At 45.6% G+C, this 19,250-nt stretch overlaps 1 protein-coding gene across 8 annotated transcripts in view; it reads right to left on the minus strand.

The window, feature by feature from the left end:
• Positions 1–4,284: 4,284 nt before the first annotated feature.
• The window catches only part of LOC140721153 (NACHT, LRR and PYD domains-containing protein 3-like), a 61,262-nt gene continuing 46,296 nt past the window's right edge, over positions 4,285–19,250 (minus strand). For all 8 annotated transcript variants that reach the window (XM_073036038.1, XM_073036035.1, XM_073036034.1 and 5 more), the window contains 5 exons: positions 7,099–8,836; positions 5,825–5,911; positions 5,503–5,673; positions 5,180–5,347; positions 4,285–5,015 (listed from right to left, as the gene is read on the minus strand). In XM_073036038.1, coding sequence (XP_072892139.1) covers positions 4,928–5,015; positions 5,180–5,347; positions 5,503–5,673; positions 5,825–5,911; positions 7,099–8,836 — 2,252 coding nt within the window. In that variant the 3' untranslated portion in view covers positions 4,285–4,927. The remainder of the gene's footprint in view (positions 5,016–5,179; positions 5,348–5,502; positions 5,674–5,824; positions 5,912–7,098; positions 8,837–19,250) is intronic.

Below are 19,250 nucleotides of genomic sequence, written 5' to 3' on the forward strand. Positions count from 1 at the left end.
CCGCCAGAGCAGCACTAGCTAACCTACCCGCAAGGATATTATTCCCCTTCCAGTTCAGGTGTAAACCGTCCCGTCGGAACAGGTCCCACTTTCCCTGGAAGGAAGCCCAATTGGCCAGAATCATTAAGCCCTCCCTCCTGCTCCATCGCCTTAGCCACGTATTTAGCTGTATTATCTTCCTATTTCTAGCCTCACTAGCACGTGGCACGGGGAGCAATCCTGAGATTGCAACCCTGGATGTCCTGTCCTTCAACTTTGCACCTAACTCCCTAAACTCTCTTTGCAGGACCTCCTCCGTCTTCCTTTCCACTTCATTGGTCCCTACATGGACCACGACATCCAGCTGCTCATCCTCCCTCTTGAGAATACTGAGAACTCGATCCGTGATATCGCGGACCCTGGCACCAGGGAGCCAACAGACCATCCGAGATTCTCAATCTCTCCCACAGAACCTCTTATCTGTCCCCCTAACTATCGTATCCCCTATCACTTCTGCACTCCTCTTTTCCCTCCTTTCTTTCTGAGCTGAGTGTCTAGTCTCGGTGCCAGAAACGCGGCCACTACAACTTGTCCCTGGTAGGTCGTCCCCACCAACAGTATACAAAACGGTGTACTTCTTGTTGATGGGAACGGTCACAGTGGTGCTCTGCTCTTCCTATCTATTCCCCTTCCCTCTCCTGAGTCATCCAGCTACCTGCCTCCTGACTTTTAGGGGTGACTATCTCTCTGAAACTCCTGCCTATTTCTGCCTCTGACTCCCGAATGATCCGAAGTTCATGCAACTCCAGCTCCAGTTCCCTAACTCGGTTTGTCAGGAGCTGTAGCTGGATGCACCTTTTGCAGGTGTAGTCATCAGGGACAACAGTGCCCGCCCTGACTTCCCATATACTGCAAACGGAGCACTCAACTGCCCTAACTGCTGCCTCCATTACCTACTCATAAGCTAATTAGATTAATTAAAGGAGCTTACCCGGCCTTACATCACCTGCAGTGAAGCTCGTACTCAGCCTCTGCTCACTCATTCCCACTGTCACAGCGGTATATACATACAGGGGACCAGTATCTCACAGACTCACTCTCTCAGGAGTATATAAATAAACTGACCAGTATCTCTCAGACTCACTCTCTCAGGAGTATATAAATAAACTGACCAGTGTCTCTCAGACTCACTCTCTCAGGAGTATATAAATAAACTGACCAGTATCTCTCAGACTCACTCTCTCAGGAGTATATAAATAAACTGACCAGTGTCTCTCAGACTCACTCTCTCAGGAGTATATAAATAAACTGACCAGTGTCTCTCAGACTCACTCTCTCAGGAGTATATAAATAAACTGACCATTGTCTCTCAGACTCACTCTCTCAGGAGTATATAAATAAACTGACCAGTGTCTCTCAGACTCCCTCTCTCTCAGGAGTATATAAATAAACTGACCAGTGTCTCTCAGACTCACTCTCTCAGGAGTATATAAATAAACTGACCAGTGTCTCTCAGACTCACTCTCTCAGGAGTATATAAATAAACGGACCAGTATCTCTCAGACTCACTCTCTCAGGAGTATATAAATAAACTGACCAGTGTCTCTCAGACTCACTCTCTCAGGAGTATATAAATAAACTGACCAGTGTCTCTCAGACTCCCTCTCTCTCAGGAGTATATAAATAAACTGACCAGTGTCTCTCAGACTCACTCTCTCAGGAGTATATAAATAAACTGACCAGTGTCTCTCAGACTCACTCTCTCAGGAGTATATAAATAAACTGACCAGTATCTCTCAGACTCACTCTCTCAGGAGTATATAAATAAACTGACCAGTGTCTCTCAGACTCACTCTCTCAGGAGTATATAAATAAACTGACCAGTGTCTCTCAGACTCACTCTCTCAGGAGTATATAAATAAACTGACCATTGTCTCTCAGACTCACTCTCTCAGGAGTATATAAATAAACTGACCAGTGTCTCTCAGACTCCCTCTCTCTCAGGAGTATATAAATAAACTGACCAGTGTCTCTCAGACTCACTCTCTCAGGAGTATATAAATAAACTGACCAGTGTCTCTCAGACTCACTCTCTCAGGAGTATATAAATAAACTGACCAGTGTCTCTCAGACTCCCTCTCTCTCAGGAGTATATAAATAAACTGACCAGTGTCTCTCAGACTCACTCTCTCAGGAGTATATAAATAAACTGACCAGTGTCTCTCAGACTCACTCTCTCAGGAGTATATAAATAAACGGACCAGTATCTCTCAGACTCACTCTCTCAGGAGTATATAAATAAACTGACCAGTGTCTCTCAGACTCACTCTCTCAGGAGTATATAAATAAACTGACCAGTGTCTCTCAGACTCACTCTCTCAGGAGTATATAAATAAACTGACCAGTGTCTCTCAGTCCTGCTCTCACAGGGACATATTTATACACTCAACACGTACAAAAGCTGGATGAACAGCATGTTGGGCTGCATCCGTTGAAATGAGCAGCCAACGTTTCGGGCCGAGACCATTCATCAGGACAGATGAACGACGGGGCAGGGGCCCTATAAAGAAGGTGGGGGTGGGTGGAAGGTGCCAGGAGAAAAGCCAATCAGAGGAAAGATCAAGAGGTGGGGGAGGGGAAGCAGGAAGGGGATAGGCAGGAGAGGTGAAGAAGGAATGTAAGGGGAAAGCACTATGGGTAGTAGAAGAAGGTAGAATCATGAGAGAAGTGATAGGCAGCTAGAAGAGGAGGCAGAGTGAAAGTGGGATGGGGGAAGGGAGAGTCAGGGGTCTCTGAACATTCTCTCAGGGTCATATCCACACACTGGCCTGTGTCTCTCCCTCTCGCTCTCTCAGAGTTAAATCCATAAACTGGCCTGTGTCTCTCAGTCTCACTCTCTCAGAGCTATATCCATAAACTGGCCTGTTTCTGTCAGCCCCACTCTCTCAGGGCTACTCAATGGTTTGGAGTGTTTAACCCATGAACCACTGTGCCAAATCCATTATATTTTGTAGGATTTTCGGTTCAATTCCATTGCTGTTTCCGTAGCAAGCCGTGATGCAGCCAGTCAGCACAGTCTCTACTACACCCCAGATTTCTGAAAGAGTAGCTACAGAGATCGTGGAGGCATCACTGGTGTCCTTTGTGAACTACTCGAATCTGAAATGGTTCCTGTGGACTGGAAATTACACATGTCACGCCACTCCTTGAGAAAGGAAGGAGGCAAAAATAGGAAAGTGTCGGCCAATTAGTCTTACTTCATGGTTAGGAAAATGTTGGAGTATGAGGTGTCCGGATACATGATAAAATAGGGCAAAGTCTGCATAAGTTCCGTAATGGGAAACCTGTTGCAAATTTGAGGATATAACAATCAGCATCAACAAAGGAGGTCAGTGGATTTAGTTTACTTGGTTTTTCAGAGGGTATTTGAGAAGGTGCTGCACATGAGGCTACTTAATGAGATAAGGACTGGTTGATTTTCAGGAAAGATGATACCATGGAGAGTTTACAAAAATAAATTTCGTCTGTAATTAACTCTGGTGGCCCCATCAGAGGAAAGACATCGAGGCTTTGCAGAAGATACAGCCGGTGCTAACCAGGATGCTTCCTGGAATAGAGAGCATGCACTATAATGAGAATTTGGACATACTGGAGTTGTCGTCTCTGGAGCGGGAGAGGCTAAGAGTAGATCTGCTGAATTTTATACAATTTATGAGAGACATGGATCTACCAGACAGACAGTATTTTCCCCACGGTTGAAATGTCAAATAATAGAGGGCACATTTTAAAGGTGAGATGGGGTAATTCCAAAGGACATGTGAGGTGCAGGGTTTATTCTTTTTTTACACAGACTGCTGGTGTGTGGGCTATAATGCGTGGGGTGGTGGTAGAGGCAGATTCATTGGGAAGGTTTAAGAGATGTTAAAATCGCCAAGGTTACGGTGTGGAAAAAGATTTCAGGGATAATTTATTTTTACAAAAAGAGGCGTGTGTCTGAAAGCACTGCTGAGGGTGGTGATTGAGGCAGATACATTCAAGACATTTAAGGGACAGTCAGATAGGGAAAGGGATGGCACAAAAAGCAGGGTTATAGGCTGTGCTGTGGTTAAGAATTGGACAGAGCTTGGGAGAGTGGGGGCAGACGGGAAGAAAGCATGGGATCAGCTTGGGTGCTTTAGGGGTTACGAGATCCTGGGTAGCAAACCTCCCTCCGCCTCAGCTGTGCCTCTGCGAGAAGCTCTGGATCGCTGTGGGTGATGGGGTTCCCGAGCAACTTCAAATCAAGTCCTACACCAAGACGGAAAGTTATGGCGATGTATTGATTTTATGATGACAAATGTAAATTAAACAATGTGTAACCTGCTAACTTGCGGGAATAACTAAGCTGTTCCTGATTCACTCAGAGTCAGATACAATTAACTGCCAGGTGACAACGAGTGACCGGTTGAATAATCAGTCCCATTTCTCACCGTCACTCTGCATCGGGGAACCGATGATTATAAAATCACACTTCAGGGCCGTGTCCGGGATCGCTGCAGATCGAGGGTCACTACCAGGGTATTTGTCGATTTAACATGATTATATTGGCCAGACTGCTGAATGTACTGTCCTCAGCAAAGAGAAAAAAGTATTCTCTCCCAGTATATTCCCACCTCAGGACACTGGTGTCCCAGACTGAGTCCCACCTCCTGGCTCTTTCCGTCTGTGTAATTCCCCAAGACCTCATTAAATGAGCACCCAGGACATCCAGCAGAAACAGAGCCGCTGGTCAGAAAGGGGAAATGCATGTCTATGCAAACTCCTCCGACGTCAAAGAGTGCTTGGTTTGAGAAGAGAGCCGTTCGAACCACTGGGAATTAAAACTGGAGCGTTGTCATCAAACGGGAGGGCAGGGAATCGGTCAAAATGTCCCCATCCCACGGGCGGGGATGTTCACACATTCAGATGTTCACAGGTTCACTCTCAGTCCGGGTTTCGGTTCCTGCAGAGATCTCAGTTCCTTCCCCCCGGTCTCACTGAACCGATTCCCCCACAGCCTGAAAAAGATGAGAGGATAAAGATGAAATGAACAGATTACACAACAGTGTCAGTAACAGGGGACCTGGGTTAATGTTTCAAAAACGCTGACAAACAAATATCACCGGCGAACCCACAGATCCGCTGATATTTTATCACCGTGAACATTAACAGGAACACTCACTCGATAGAGACCAGACTTGGGACCTTCAGTATGAGGCCACGGAGAGCAGGGATAGATCGGTCCGTGAGCGAGTTTGATCTCAGGGCCAGCTCCGTTAGTGATCGGTTTGTACTGAGAGCGGAGGCGAGATCTTTGGCACCAGAATCTGTGAGACCGACATCCCACAGCCTGGAGATGAGAGAGAGTGAGGGTGAAGGACACAGAGAGACAGGAGATGGTACAAATCCCCAGTGTTTTTCAGTAACACAATTACTGATCACATTAATGTTCAGTGTCAGACACCCAGTGACTGTAAGCACAATCTCCCACAGTCTGGTACTTACCACAGTTTCTGTATTTTACACACCGGGTTCGTCAGAGCCGCAGACACCAGTTTCACTCCTGAATCTCCCAGTTTATTAACACTCAGGTTCAGCTCTATCAGTGTTCGGTTTGCACTGAGAGCAGAGGCAAGATCCTCAGCACCAGAATCTGTGAGACCGACATCATTCAGCCTGGGAATGAGAGAGAGTGTGTGAAAGACATACAGACAGGAGACATTGGAAATTACCAGTGTTTATCAGTAACACAATTACTGTTCAGCTTGATGTCCAATGTCTGATACCCAGTGACTGCAAACACAATCTCCCACAGTCTGGTACTTACCGCAGTTTCTGTATTTTACACTCCGGGTTCCTCAGAGCCGCAGACACCAGTTTCACTCCTGTATCTCCCAGGTCATTCCCCCCAAGTCTAAACACAAAGAGACAAACTAATGAACAAAGAGATTGAAACCGTGGGTCTGAGGGAATATCTCTCACTCAGATATTTCAGAAAACATGAAACCCTTCAGTAATTAACTAATCGGAATTCTCATCACTGTCAAATGTCACTACCAAATGTCAGTAATTTAGTGTAACAGTGTGACTCTGTAATTTCCCATATTCTGTCTCCTTCCCCAACAGTTGGTATAGTGTCCCTCATGTGAGAATTACCAAAGGAAACACGGTGGGAAAATTATCCCTACAGGAAGAAGGGGAACAAGGAAGAGGGTTCCCTATAGAGTGATGGGGAATGAGGAGGAGTGATCCTGAGAGGATGATGGGGATGGGGAAGAGAGATCCCACAGGATGAAGGAGAGTGGGGAAGAGTGATCTCATAGGGGGATGGAGGATGGGGAAGAGATAATCCACAGCATGAAGCGGAATGAAGACGAGTGATCGGGGGTTGGAAGAGAGATCACCACAGGGGAAAGGGTGATGGAAGGATGTGGAGAAGCGAATGCACAGGATGAATGGGACTTGTGCAGAGAGGTTCCACAAGAGTATAGCGTTGAGTAAAGATGTTCCCACAAGAGGAGGTGATGCAGAAGTAGATCCATGGGAGAGGTTGATCTGAACTGAGGTCCACAATCAGGAGAAAAGATGCCCACATGGTGACTGGGTATCGGGTATGGAGTATGTCCTGGGTACAGGTGGAGTGATGGAGATAGCAACTTGCAGGGAAGGGCAGAGGAGGACAATCTCACAGTGGTATTTCCCTACCTGTCACTGGGAAAGCCAGCTAACCCTCCCTTGTCCCTCAACGGGAAGAGGGTGTGAAGTTCCTACTCAACTCTTGCAGTCACTGTCGGTGTCGCTGTCAGCAACAGTGAGAAGGAACATTGTCAATAGACGTGTCACAGGAAGCAAGAAACATGGCCATTCCTCTGATTTACTACCATTAAACCAATGGCCGTTGTTCACTGATCTGATGAAGTCTCCAGATCCCATCAGAAAGAACCACAGAAACCTCCTGTCCTTGGGGAATTACTGACCCTTGGTCATTTGTCACAATTTTTCATGATTTGATTTACTCCATTTTTTTTCCCAAGTTCCTTCACATTGAAACCACACAATGGAACAGTTTCACATTTCACAGTGAGAGAGAAATCTGGTTACCTCAACTCCTGGCACTTGTGCAGCCCGGTTCCCAGCCGCTGGATTCCTTCACACTGAATTCGGCAGTTCCAAAAATCGAGCTGTTTTATTGTATTACAGAATCCGATGACATGAGACAGGACCGCGCAGTCAATCGGGGTCAGTGGCATTTCACAGAATGAAAGTTTTTCCACAGATCCCAGTGTGGCCTGAGCCAGTCCACGATTCTGAGACTCAAACAGGTAGTGTAATGCGTTCAGGAGGCTCCTTGTATCATCTTTACCAGCAGAGTTATGTATCTGGTGTAGAACCTCCTCCTTCACCCAGTCAATCACCCGGCAGGTTGTTTCATGAGGAAATGGACCCAGAATCTCCTCCAGGCCCCGAGCTGCCATTCGTTTGGAGAGACCAGCAACAAAACGGAGAAATACCTCAAATCGCCCATCTTCTGTGTTGTGGGCTTCTGTGAGGAATTTCAGGATATCCCCAGGATGTGGATTCAGGAATTGTGCGACGGCAGCTACAAACTCTTGAATGGTGAGGTGTGGGAATGTGTACACCACGCTCCGGGCAGAATCCTCTCTCTCCAAAAGCTCCATCAGGAACCCGGACAGGAACTGGGAAGGCTGCAGATTGCAGTTGATCAGGTCTCCATCTGTAAACACAATCTTCTTCTCGGACACTCCTCTGTAGGCCATCTGACCAACCCTGAGTAACACTTCACGGGGGTTCTCAATCTCACGGCCGTGGTTTTTCAGGATGTTGTAAATATAGTAGGAGTACAGTTGGGTGATGGTCTTGGGAACTCGCTGCGGGTCCCTGACTCTTTGTGTGAAGAAGGGGCCCAGTGCCAGGGCGAGGATCCAGCAGTAGGAGGGGTTGTAGCTCATGGTGTACAGGATCTCGTTCTCCTTCACATAATTGAAAACAGCTTCCGCCACCGTCTGATCTTCAAAATGTCTGATGAAATATTTCTTCCGTTCCTCATCAACAAATCCCAGGATTTCAGCCCAGACACTGATCTTCGCCTTTTCCAATAAATGTAACGCAGTGGGGCGGGTGGTCACCAGCACTGAACACCCTGGGAGCAGCTTGCCCTGGATTAAACTGTACACAATTTCAGACACCTTGCACTTGAATTCAGGATCTGTGCATGTGGACTGAGCCTCTGTGTCTCTCCGACTGTCAGCAAAATCAATTGTGTCATTGAATTCATCCAAACCATCAAATATAAACAGCAATCCCTTTGGGTTCTTCCAGACTTCTCTCAGGAAATTCCCAAAGTAAGGATGCTGATCCAGAATCAGTTCCTTCAGGTTTATTCGACAGTTAATACTGTTTAAATCACGAAATTTGAAACTGAAGACAAACTGGAACTGTTGGTATATTTTCCCCGTGGCCCAGTCATAAACAATCTTTTGTACCATTGTTGTTTTCCCGATCCCTGGGACTCCCGCCACTGCTGCTGAACTCCCAGATTTGGATTTACTCCGGGAAAAGCTGCTCTGGAACAACTGATCAGTCCGGATTTTTTCCAGCTCTCCGCGGAGATGTTTCTCTCTACACTCCTCGTGGTCTCTGCCTCTTGCTAGCAGCTCATGTTCCACCAGTGTCTGAACTCGAACAGTAGAAATGACCGTGAGCTCAGCGTATCGATCAACCAGCTGGAAAATCTTCACCTTCTCCGTCATCAGGATCGTGTTCACTTTCAGTGTTTCAGTTTCTGCCCGCAGAGTCTCCTTGTGTTTCTGTTGAACATCTTCCATGGGAACAGAGAACATATTCAAAATGTTAAATGGCTCATCTGACAAAGAACTTTATAACTGCATTTCAACATTCAGTGTTTGAGATTACGTGAATAAATTCAATGCTTCCATGGATATTAGGACAAAAAGTAAAATTCTGTTCACAGACCCCGGCATTGACAGTAACGGATGTCCCTGGAAATGTCCAATCCTCATTTTCTGGTTCTAGTTATTTGTGAAAGTGAACATTCCCCTGATTGCACTTTTTAAGGTAGCTTAAACAAGCATCACTCCCCACTAACATCTTAACTACATTCTACAGAGGAGTGGTTGAGAGTGTGCTGACCTTTTGCATCACAACCACCAGGTTGTGGAGTACCAACTCCAGCTGCAGTGCTGCCGACAGAAAACCTTGCAGAGGGTTGTTAGGGGAACAGAGAAGGTTATTGGGGTCTCCCTATCTTCTGTCCAAGACGTCTTTCAGAGTCGATGCCTCCAGAAGACACGGTACATCATTAAAGACCCCGCACACCCTCTCCATGAACTGTTTGTTCTTCTGCCATCAGGCAAACGTTACAGGAGCATCAAAACTAAAACCACAAGGCTGCTAAACAGCTTCCTCCCACAGGCAGTCAGACTGCTAAATAGCTGCTCGATCTGACTCTACTTTGGACATTTTTAACTGCACTGGACACTTTTAACTTGATTTTAACTGACATGTGGCTGTTGTGTTTTTCTTTTTATTGTTGTGTTTACTATTTATTGTTGCGTTTGTTATGTTATGATTGCATTGCTCCTGGGAAACGTTGTCTCATTCTGCCCTGCAGAGCTGATGTACAGTTAGAATGACAATAAAGTTTTCGAATCTTGAATATTCTATTGCAATCCTGACTGCACTCCCGTTACAACATTTCACTATATTTAAAGCATTGTTTGCATCATTAACAGACGATGTTAATATTGATCTGGTGTGGAAATATGGAGAGCAGGACACTGTGCATTTTGTCAAAGCTGTACACTGGGGAGTCACAGGTGTCCACTGCTCTTGCATCAAAACAGGAGCAGAATATGCGGGAAATACTCAAGTCGGGCAGCGTCTGGGGGAGAATCACAGTGAAGTTGTGGATCGATAATCCATCGGAATGACAAGAAAGAAATGGGTAGTTTTCAATCGCAGTGATGGAGGATTGGTGGAATGATGGAATCTGTGATAATGGAAGAAACCGCAAGCGTCTGTCTCAGTGATGTACATCGTGTCTGTGGGCGAGGGTGGTGAAGTCTTGGAAACTGCTACTCATCAGTCTTGCTGTGGGGGTGTGGGGCGCTGTCTAATGAGGCCTCCATCTGTCAGAGTCGACCGTGGATGTCCTGCCCCTGCAATCCGGTACACTCCGATATGGAGAGGAAGCTTCTGCCGATGTAGCAAGCTCCCTCTCTCCATGCATTTGATGAACACAAGGGATCGGCAGAGACTGACACAGCTTGGCAGGATATGCCAGTCTGCGTTGAACACCATTTAACACTGACTTAGGGGCTCCAGGTCAAGAAATTTTCCACTGGGTTTACTCCCAAACTCTTCCCCATGAGGGGTGGAGTTGCAAGGCAGTGGAGTTTTGAGATCAGAGTTTCCCTACTCCTGGGTGAGCTGCCAATCACGGCTGATGAGCCCATCTGAACAAAGTGACTGGCTGTAAGGCACCAGTAACCCGCCTTTGTCCCTTCTCCTGTCAGAAGAAACGCTTCCACCGGGCATAGTGGCTAAACTACACGTGAAGGCCAAGAGCTGGACAGAGGCTACTCGCCACTGGGAGCATTTAATAGGTCGTGGCAGCTCATCCGCACTGTCACCCCCCCTTCCCCCCCCCCCCAGTTATAACAATCTTAAGCAACCAAGGGGCGCTGTATTATTGACAATGAATCGGTAAATTGGTTTATTATTGTGACATGCACCACTGAAAATGGAAAACTTCTCTGCATGCGATCCGAACAGATCATTACATCACATCGGTGCAATGAGGTCGTACAAGGAAAAACGGAACAGGATAGTTCAGGGAAACAGTGTTTCAGTTGCCGAGAAAATGCAGTGCAGGCAGACAATAAGGTAGAAGGTCAAAGGATCATTGGGAGGTCAGCGTTGAGTTTTGTTGGGACTATGTTCCTAAACTGTAGAATTCAGCACCTAAAACTACAGTACTGTGCAGACGTCTGAGGTGTATATTAGGACTGACACATTTTGTCTTTTATTTTCTAGTTTGCACTTTATTCCGTTGTGATGCGATTTGAACGGCAACGTCTGGATGAAGGGTGCTTTATAAAAAAGTAGTAGTAGTTGTTGTTGTTGTTATTATTATTATTATTATTATTATTATTATTATTATTATTATTATTATTATTATTATTATTATTATTATTATTATTATCTTAGCCTAAACTGGTAAAACCTGAGGTACAGGCATAGCCAAGCACACTCATGTCTCAACTAACGGAGATGGGAGTAGACTCTCACATGGTGGATTGGATAGTGGACTACTTGACAGATAGACCTCAGTATGTGCGGTTGGGAGACTGTAGGTCTGACACGGTGGTCAGCAGCACAGGGGCGCCGCAGGGAACCGTACTCTCTCCGGTCCTGTTCACCCTGTACACATCAGACTTCCAATATAACTCAGAGTCCTGCCATGTGCAGAAGTTCACTGATGACACGGCCATAGTGGGGTGTGTCAGGAATGGACAGGAGGAGGAGTATAGGAAACTGATACAGGACTTTGTGATATGGTGCAACTCAAACTACCTGCGTCTCAATATCACCAAAACCAAGGAGATGGTGGTGGACTTTAGGAGATCTAGGCCTCATATGGAGCCAGTGATCATTAATGGAGAATGTGTGGAGCAGGTTAAGACCTACAAGTATCTGGGAGTACAGTTAGACGAGAAGCTAGACTGGACTGCCAACACAGATGCCTTGTGCAGGAAGGCACAGAGGCGACTGTACTTCCTAAGAAGGTTGGCGTCATTCAATGTCTGTAGTGAGATGCTGAAGATGTTCTATAGGTCAGTTGTGGAGAGTTGTGGAGAGGTCAGTTCTTTGTGCTGGCGTGTTGGGGAGGAAGCATTAAGAAGAGGGACGCCTCACGTCTTAATAAGCTGGTAAGGAAGGCGGGCTCTGTCGTGGGCAAAGTACTGGAGAGTTTAACATCGGTAGCTGAGCGAAGGGCGCTGAGTAGGCTACGGTCAATTATGGATAACTCTAAACATCCTCTATATAGCACCATCCAGAGACAGAGAAGCAGTTTCAGCGACAGGTTACTATCGATGCAATGCTCCTCAGACAGGATGAAGAGGTCAATACTCCCCAATGCCATTAGGCTTTACAATTCTACCGCCAGGACTTAAGAACTTTTTAAAAGCTATTATTAATGCTTTTTGAGATAGTGATTTAGATGCATATCATATTTTTTACTGAGTTAAGTATTGTATGTAATTAGTTTTGCTACAACAAGTGTATGGGACATTGGAAAAAAGTTGAATTTCCCCATGGGGATGAATAAAGTATCTATCAATCTATCTATCTATCAATTGATAGGAGAATTCAGACTATTTTCGTGGTGTATAGTATTGAGGGTTTTCGAAGATTTACACAAGTATCGCCGTGTGGGCCTAATTTATTAATACTATTCGGTAAAGCCTTTAGGATGATCCAGTTAATGATATTACGATTGGGATAACGAATACCCTGTTCGTGTTCCATAGTCATTCATTTTGTCCTTTTAATTCAACATATTTCCTGCATTTTTTTACTAATTCATTTCTGTAAGTTATGTGTGTTTGGAATGGCTATATATATTTAAAAAGTTGCTTTTGCTTGTTTATTCTGTAAAATTACATCCGAACGCATATCCTGCATTATGCTATCTGAAATAATGATCGGACGCAGTATGATATGAAGGACGCCGATAGGACTCTAAAAGTGGCGTAGGCTTGTACTTACTGTAAGTTGTGGTGTTTTTCATCAGTTGTAGTTTAAGCAATGTTTTTGTGAATGCTGTCCACCACTTGATTGTGGTTGTGCGAGTAATGAGATTCAGTTAAACTACTGCAGGATCTTGTAAAGTCGGATTGTTTCTAGTTTCTCTTGTAATGTTCAGCATATATCGTCTTGAACCTATTGGTCGTTTATTCTGTATTTTTGATAACTACATGTGTTAACAACCTTGTCCTGTATTGCGACAATGATCCCTTCTGTTTCTGGGAAGAGTTCTCCAACTCAGAGCCAGGGGCTCGACGCTTCCTTGTCGACATCTAGTCGGCTCAGATCGTGTGGATGTCTTCCGAGGGGAGTCAGACTCTTCCATTGGTTAGCGTTTTATGATAGTTTCTTCATTTTTTATGGGTTAAGCTTTCATTTTCGTTCAGTGATGTGTACCCCTTATTGGATTTGCATATGCTTGTACGGAGTGCTGAATCCTGCTTGCGTTATAAAAATATGTCAATAGAGCTAATTGTGGATTTCAGAAAAGGCGAGATGAGGGAACACAACACACCAGTCCTCATAAAGGTATCTGATGTGGAAATAGTGAGCAATTCCAAATTCCTGGCTGTCAGTATCTCTCAATATCTAACCTGGACCCAAGATATCGATGCTGCTACAAAGAAGGCACAACAGTGACTATATTTCATCAGGAGTTTCCAACATCACTCGAATATTTCTACAGGTGTAACTTGGAGAGCATTGTAACTGGCTGCATCACCGTCTGGTTCATGGGGACTACTGTACAGGATCAGAGTAAGGCGCACACTCAACGATTCGGGAACAACTTCTCCTCTGACTTCCAGTTTCTGAATGGACATTGGACCCATCGATACTGTTTCACTAATCTCTTTTTAAATTTCTATTCCTGCACTACTTATTTAGTTTAATATTTCATATAATCACACAGACATGCATAGCTCTATATGTTCAACTTCCAGGCCCTGAAGCCGCTTTGCTGCTCAGCCAGATCCGCTGTCTGACAGGCCACGTACCTCGCATGGAAAACTCCAGGTTACCGAAAGCAGTACTCCACGGAGAACTCTCTCAGGGCAAGAGAGATCGTGGTGCCCCGCGCAGGAGGTACAAGGACCAAATTAAGCAGAGGCTCTCTCAGGTAAATATGGAGGTCAACGAGTGGCAGCCGCTGATCCACGGAAAAGCCAAGAATTTTGAGGAACCCAGAAGAGCGACTGCTGAAAAGTAGAGGGGATGCAAGAAGGATCCAACTATCCAAGCGCCTGCATCCCAGCTGCCCCTCTGTCCCAACTGCTCCCGGGCCTGCAGATCCAGAATTGGCCCCTACAGTCACCAACAGTCGTGTCGTCATCCAGTGCCACCACACTCCCCCCCCACCTCCCCCCACACACACACACACACACACACACACACACACACACACACACACACACACACACATTTGGGAAGAGAACAGGATTTAGGGTATGTTTCATGATCATTAATGCTTGGTGGAACCCCGGAATGCCCATTCCCTCAAATCCTTTTGTTCCCCGGATCCTGAGTACCTGGTGCTGCTGTGTAAACCTTTCTGGCTGCCAAGGGAGTTCCCGGCTGTTATTATCACAACTGTGTAATAACACCATCCCCCAGTTGTGTGTTATTGTCATAGAGGGGAGATGCTTCCCTTCAGAAATCGGTCAGGACTTCCCAAACCACAACATTTGTATCAACAGTTCCGTGTGAACAGCACTTGCCGTGTGACCGACTGCTTACAATGCCGGTGATCAGCAGCAGCTCAAGAAATTCAGCTCTGATCTATGCAAAGTTATCCGGGCAGCGAAACGACAATACAGAGATCGTATTCAGGCACAACTCTCCACCAACAACACACACAGCTTATGGCAGGTCTGTACACCAATGCAGACTTCAGAGCTAACTGCAGTGGTGCTGCCAACATCGCTGCCTGTCTCCCAGAGGATCTAAGCCTCTTTACGCTCGGTTCGATATCGCCAACACTGAGTCCCCGAGGAGAGCCGACAAAGCGACCTGCACATTGGTCATCTCTGAGGCTGAAGTTCACAGGTGTTTCCAACGAGTGGACAGTCGCAAGGTTGAGGGACCGGACGGCATCCCAGGGCGGGTACTCAGGATGCGCGCGGCACAACTGGCAGGTGTATTTACGGATATTTTTAATCACACCCTCTCCCAGTGAAGAGTTCCCTCCTGCTTCAAATCATCCACCATTGTTCCTGTACCTAAAACGACTAAGGCAACATGCCTGAACGTTTGAGTCCTGTCGCACTCACCTCAGTAATAAGCAAATGCTTTGAGAGGCTGGTCAAGGACTGCATCTGCAGCTTGTTACCACCCACACTGGACCCCCTACAATTCACCTACCGACACAACCGATCAACAGATGACACAATAGCCACTGCTCTGCACACCTCCTTAAACATCTGGAGAAGAGGGATGCTTATGTGAGAATGATGTTATTAGACTACAGTTCAGCATTCAATACCATCATTCCCTCCAGGCTTGACAAGAAGCTCAGAGACCTCGGCCTTCACCCTGCCTTGTGCAGCTGGGTCCTGGATTTCCTGTCAGATCGCCGGCAAGTGGTAAGTGTGGGCTCCCTCATCTCTGCCCCTCTGCTCCTCAACACAGGAGCCCCTCAGGGCTGTGTCCTAAGCTCCCTCCTTTACTCTCTGTATGCGCATGACTGTGTCGCCACCCACAGCTCCAATCTGCTAATTAAATTTGCTGAGTATACTATATTTATTGGCCAAATCTCAAGTAATAACGAGGCAGCCTACACAGAAGAAGTCATCAGCCTGACACAGTGGTGTCAAGAAAACAACTTCTCCCTCAATGTCGCAAAGACAAGAGGAATGGAGATAGGCTAACCCCCACTGATATCAATGGGTCTGGGGTTGAGACAGTGAACAGCTTTAAGTTCCTTGGCATTCACATCACTGAGGACCTCACGTGGTCTGTACACATCAATTGTGTGGTGAAAAAAGGCACAACAGCACCTCTTTCACCTCAGATAGAACCATGGAACCGTAGAACATTACAGCACAGCCCTTCCTGACTGTGCCAAACCATTTTTCTGCCTAGTCGCACTGACCAGCACCTGGCCCATATCCCTCCATACACCTCTCATCCATATACCTGTCCAGGTTTTTCTTAAATGTCAAAAGTGAGCCCGCATTCACCACTTCAGCTGGCAGCTCATTCCACACTCCCACCACTCTCTGCGTGAAGAAGCACCTTCCCCAATGTTCCCTTTAAACTTTTCCCCTTCACCCTTAACCCATGACCTCTGTTTTTTTTCTCCCCTAGCCTCAGTGGAAAAAGCCTGCTTGTATTGCTTGTATCCCCTCTACCTATACCCATCATAATTTTAAACACCTCTATCAAATCACTTCTCATTCTCCTACATGCCAGGGAATAAAGTCCTAACCTATCCAAACATTCTCTGTAACTCAGTTTCTCAAGTCCCGGCAACATCTTTGTAAACCTTCTCTGCACTCTTTCAACCTTATTAATATCCTTCCTGTAATTCGGTGACCAAAACTGCATACAATACCCCAAATTCGGTCTCGCTAATGTGTTATACAACCTCACCATTACATTCCAACTCTTATACTCAGTACTTTGATTTATAAAGGCCGATGTACCAAAAGCTCTGTTTACGACCCTATCTACTTGTGACGCCACTTTTAGGGAATTATGTATCTATACTCCCAGATCCCTCTGCTCTACTGCCCTCCTCTGTGTTCTGCCATTTACCTTGTATGTTCTAATTTGGTTTGATCTTCCGAAGTGCAATACCTCACACTTGTCCGCATTAAACTCCATCTGCCATTTTACATCCCATTCCCCCAACTGGTCCAGATCCCTCTGCAAGCTTAGAAAACCTTCCTCACTGTCCACTACACCTCCAATCTTTGTATCATTAGCAAATTTGCTGATCCAGTTTGCCACATTATCATCCAGATCATTGATATAGATGACAAATAAGAATGGACCCAGCACTGATCCCCGTGGCACATCACTGGTCACAGGCCTCCACTCAGAGTAGCAATCTTCCACTACCACTCTCTGGCTTCTTTCATTGAGCCAATGTCTGATGCAATTTACTACCTCTCCATGTATACCTAGCGACTGAATCTTCCTAACTAACCTCCCATGCGGGACCTTGCCAAAAGCCTTACTGAAGTCCATGTATATAACATCCACTGCTTTCCCTTCATCCACTTTCCTGGAAACTTCCTCGAAAAGCTCTAATGGATTGGTTAAACATGACGCATAAAGCCATACTGACTTTTTCTAATAAGTCCCTCACTACCGAAATACCTGGAGACCTTATCTCTTAGTATTCCTTCCAATAATTTACCGACTACCGATGTCAAACTTACCGGCCTATAATTTCATGGCTTACATTTTGAGCCTTTTTTAAACAACAGAACTGCATGAGCTATCCTTCAGTCCTCTGCCACCCGGTCCGTGGATATCGACATAATACTTATGCCAGGGCCACTGCAATTTCAACATTAGTCTTCTTCAAGGTCCGAGTGAATACCCCGTCAGGTCCTGGGGATTTATTTACTCTGATTTGCCTCAAGACCTCCTCCTCTTTAATCTGTATAACTTCCATGACCTCCCTACTTGTTTGCCTTGTTTCCATAGACTCCATTCCAGTTTCCTTAGTAAATAGAGATGCAAAATACCCATTTAAGATCTCCCCCATTTCTTTTGGTTCCATACATAGCTGACCACTCTGATCTTCAAGAGGACCAATTTTATCCCTTACTATCCTTTTGCTCTTAACATACCTGTAGATGTTCTTAAAATTATCGTTCACCCTGACTGCCAAAGCAACCTCATGTCTTCTTTTAGCCCTCCTGATTTTTTCTTAAGTATTTTCTTACTCTTTGTATACTCCTCAAGCATCTTACTTCCTCCCTGTTGCCTATAAATGTTATACATCTCTCTCTTCTTCTTTATCAGAGTCCCAATATCCCTCGATAACCAAGGCTTTTTATTCCTATTCATTTTGCCTTCAACTATGACAGGAACATACAAACTCTACACTCTCAAAATTTCTCCTTTGAAGGCCTCCCACTTACAAATCACATCATTGCCAGAGAACAACCTGTCCCAATCTACGATTTTTAGATCCCTTCTCATTTCTTCAAATTTGGCCTTTTTCAGTTTTAGAACGTCAACCCGAGGACCTGATCTATCTTTATCCATGATCAAGTTGAAACTAATGATGTTATTATCACTGGAAGGAAAGTGTTCCCCGATACACACTTCCGTCACCTGCCCTAACTCATTTCCTAATCGGAGATCTAATATTGCATCCTCCCTAGTTGGTACATCTATATATTGATTTAGAAAACTTTCCTGAACACATGTTGCAAACTCTAACCCATCTAGACCTTTAACAGGATGGGAGTCCCAAGCAATGTGTGGAAAATTAAAATCCTCTACAATGACAAATTTCTGTCTCCTGCAGTTGTCTGTTATCTCTCTGCAAATTTGCTCCTCCAATTCTCGCTAACTATTGGGTAGTCCATAATACAACCCTATTAATGTGGTCATACCTTCCGGTTTCTCAGCTCCACCCATAGGGCCTCAGTAGACAAGCCATCTAATCTGTCCTGCCGAAGCACTGCTGTAATATTTTCCCTGACTAGCAAACCCACCACCCACGCTTTATCCCTCTGTCTCTATCACATCTGAAACATTGGAACCCTGGAACATTGAACTGCCAGTCCTGCCCCTCCTGTAGCCAAGTTTCAGTAATGGCTATGATGTGATAATTCCATGTGTCAATCCAGGCCCTCAGCTCGTCTGCCTTTCCTGCAATACTCCACGCTTTGAAATATACACACCTCAGAATATTATTACCACCACCCACAACCTTGCTATTTGTGGCTTTGCATGAACTACCACCATTATTTATGTTTACCACCGTTCCACTATCTACTCAGGCACTCTGGTTCCCATCCCTCTGCCAATCTAGTTTAAACCCTCCCCAATAACACTAGCAAACCTCCCTGCAAGTATATTGGTCCCCTTGTAGTTCAGGTGTAACCCGTCTCTGTTGTACAGGTCCCACCTGCCCCAGAAGAGGTCCCAATGATCTAGAAATCTGAAACCCTGCCCCCTACTCCAGTTTCTCAGCCACGTGTTCATCTGCCAGAGCATCGCATTCTTACCCTCACTGGCACGTGGCACAGGAAGCAATCCAGAGATTACTACCCTCTATGTCCTGTTTTTCAACTTCCTACCAAGCTCTCTGTACTCACTAATCAGGACACCCTGACTCTTTCTACCTATGGCATTGGTTCCGATGTGTAGCACGGAATTTGGCTGATCATCCTCCCACCTCAGAATGCTGTGCAGGCGATCAGAGACATTCCTGACCC

The sequence above is a fragment of the Hemitrygon akajei genome, unplaced genomic scaffold, assembly GCF_048418815.1.
Source record: "Hemitrygon akajei unplaced genomic scaffold, sHemAka1.3 Scf000050, whole genome shotgun sequence".
In the NCBI taxonomy this organism is placed as follows: Eukaryota; Metazoa; Chordata; class Chondrichthyes; order Myliobatiformes; family Dasyatidae; genus Hemitrygon; species Hemitrygon akajei.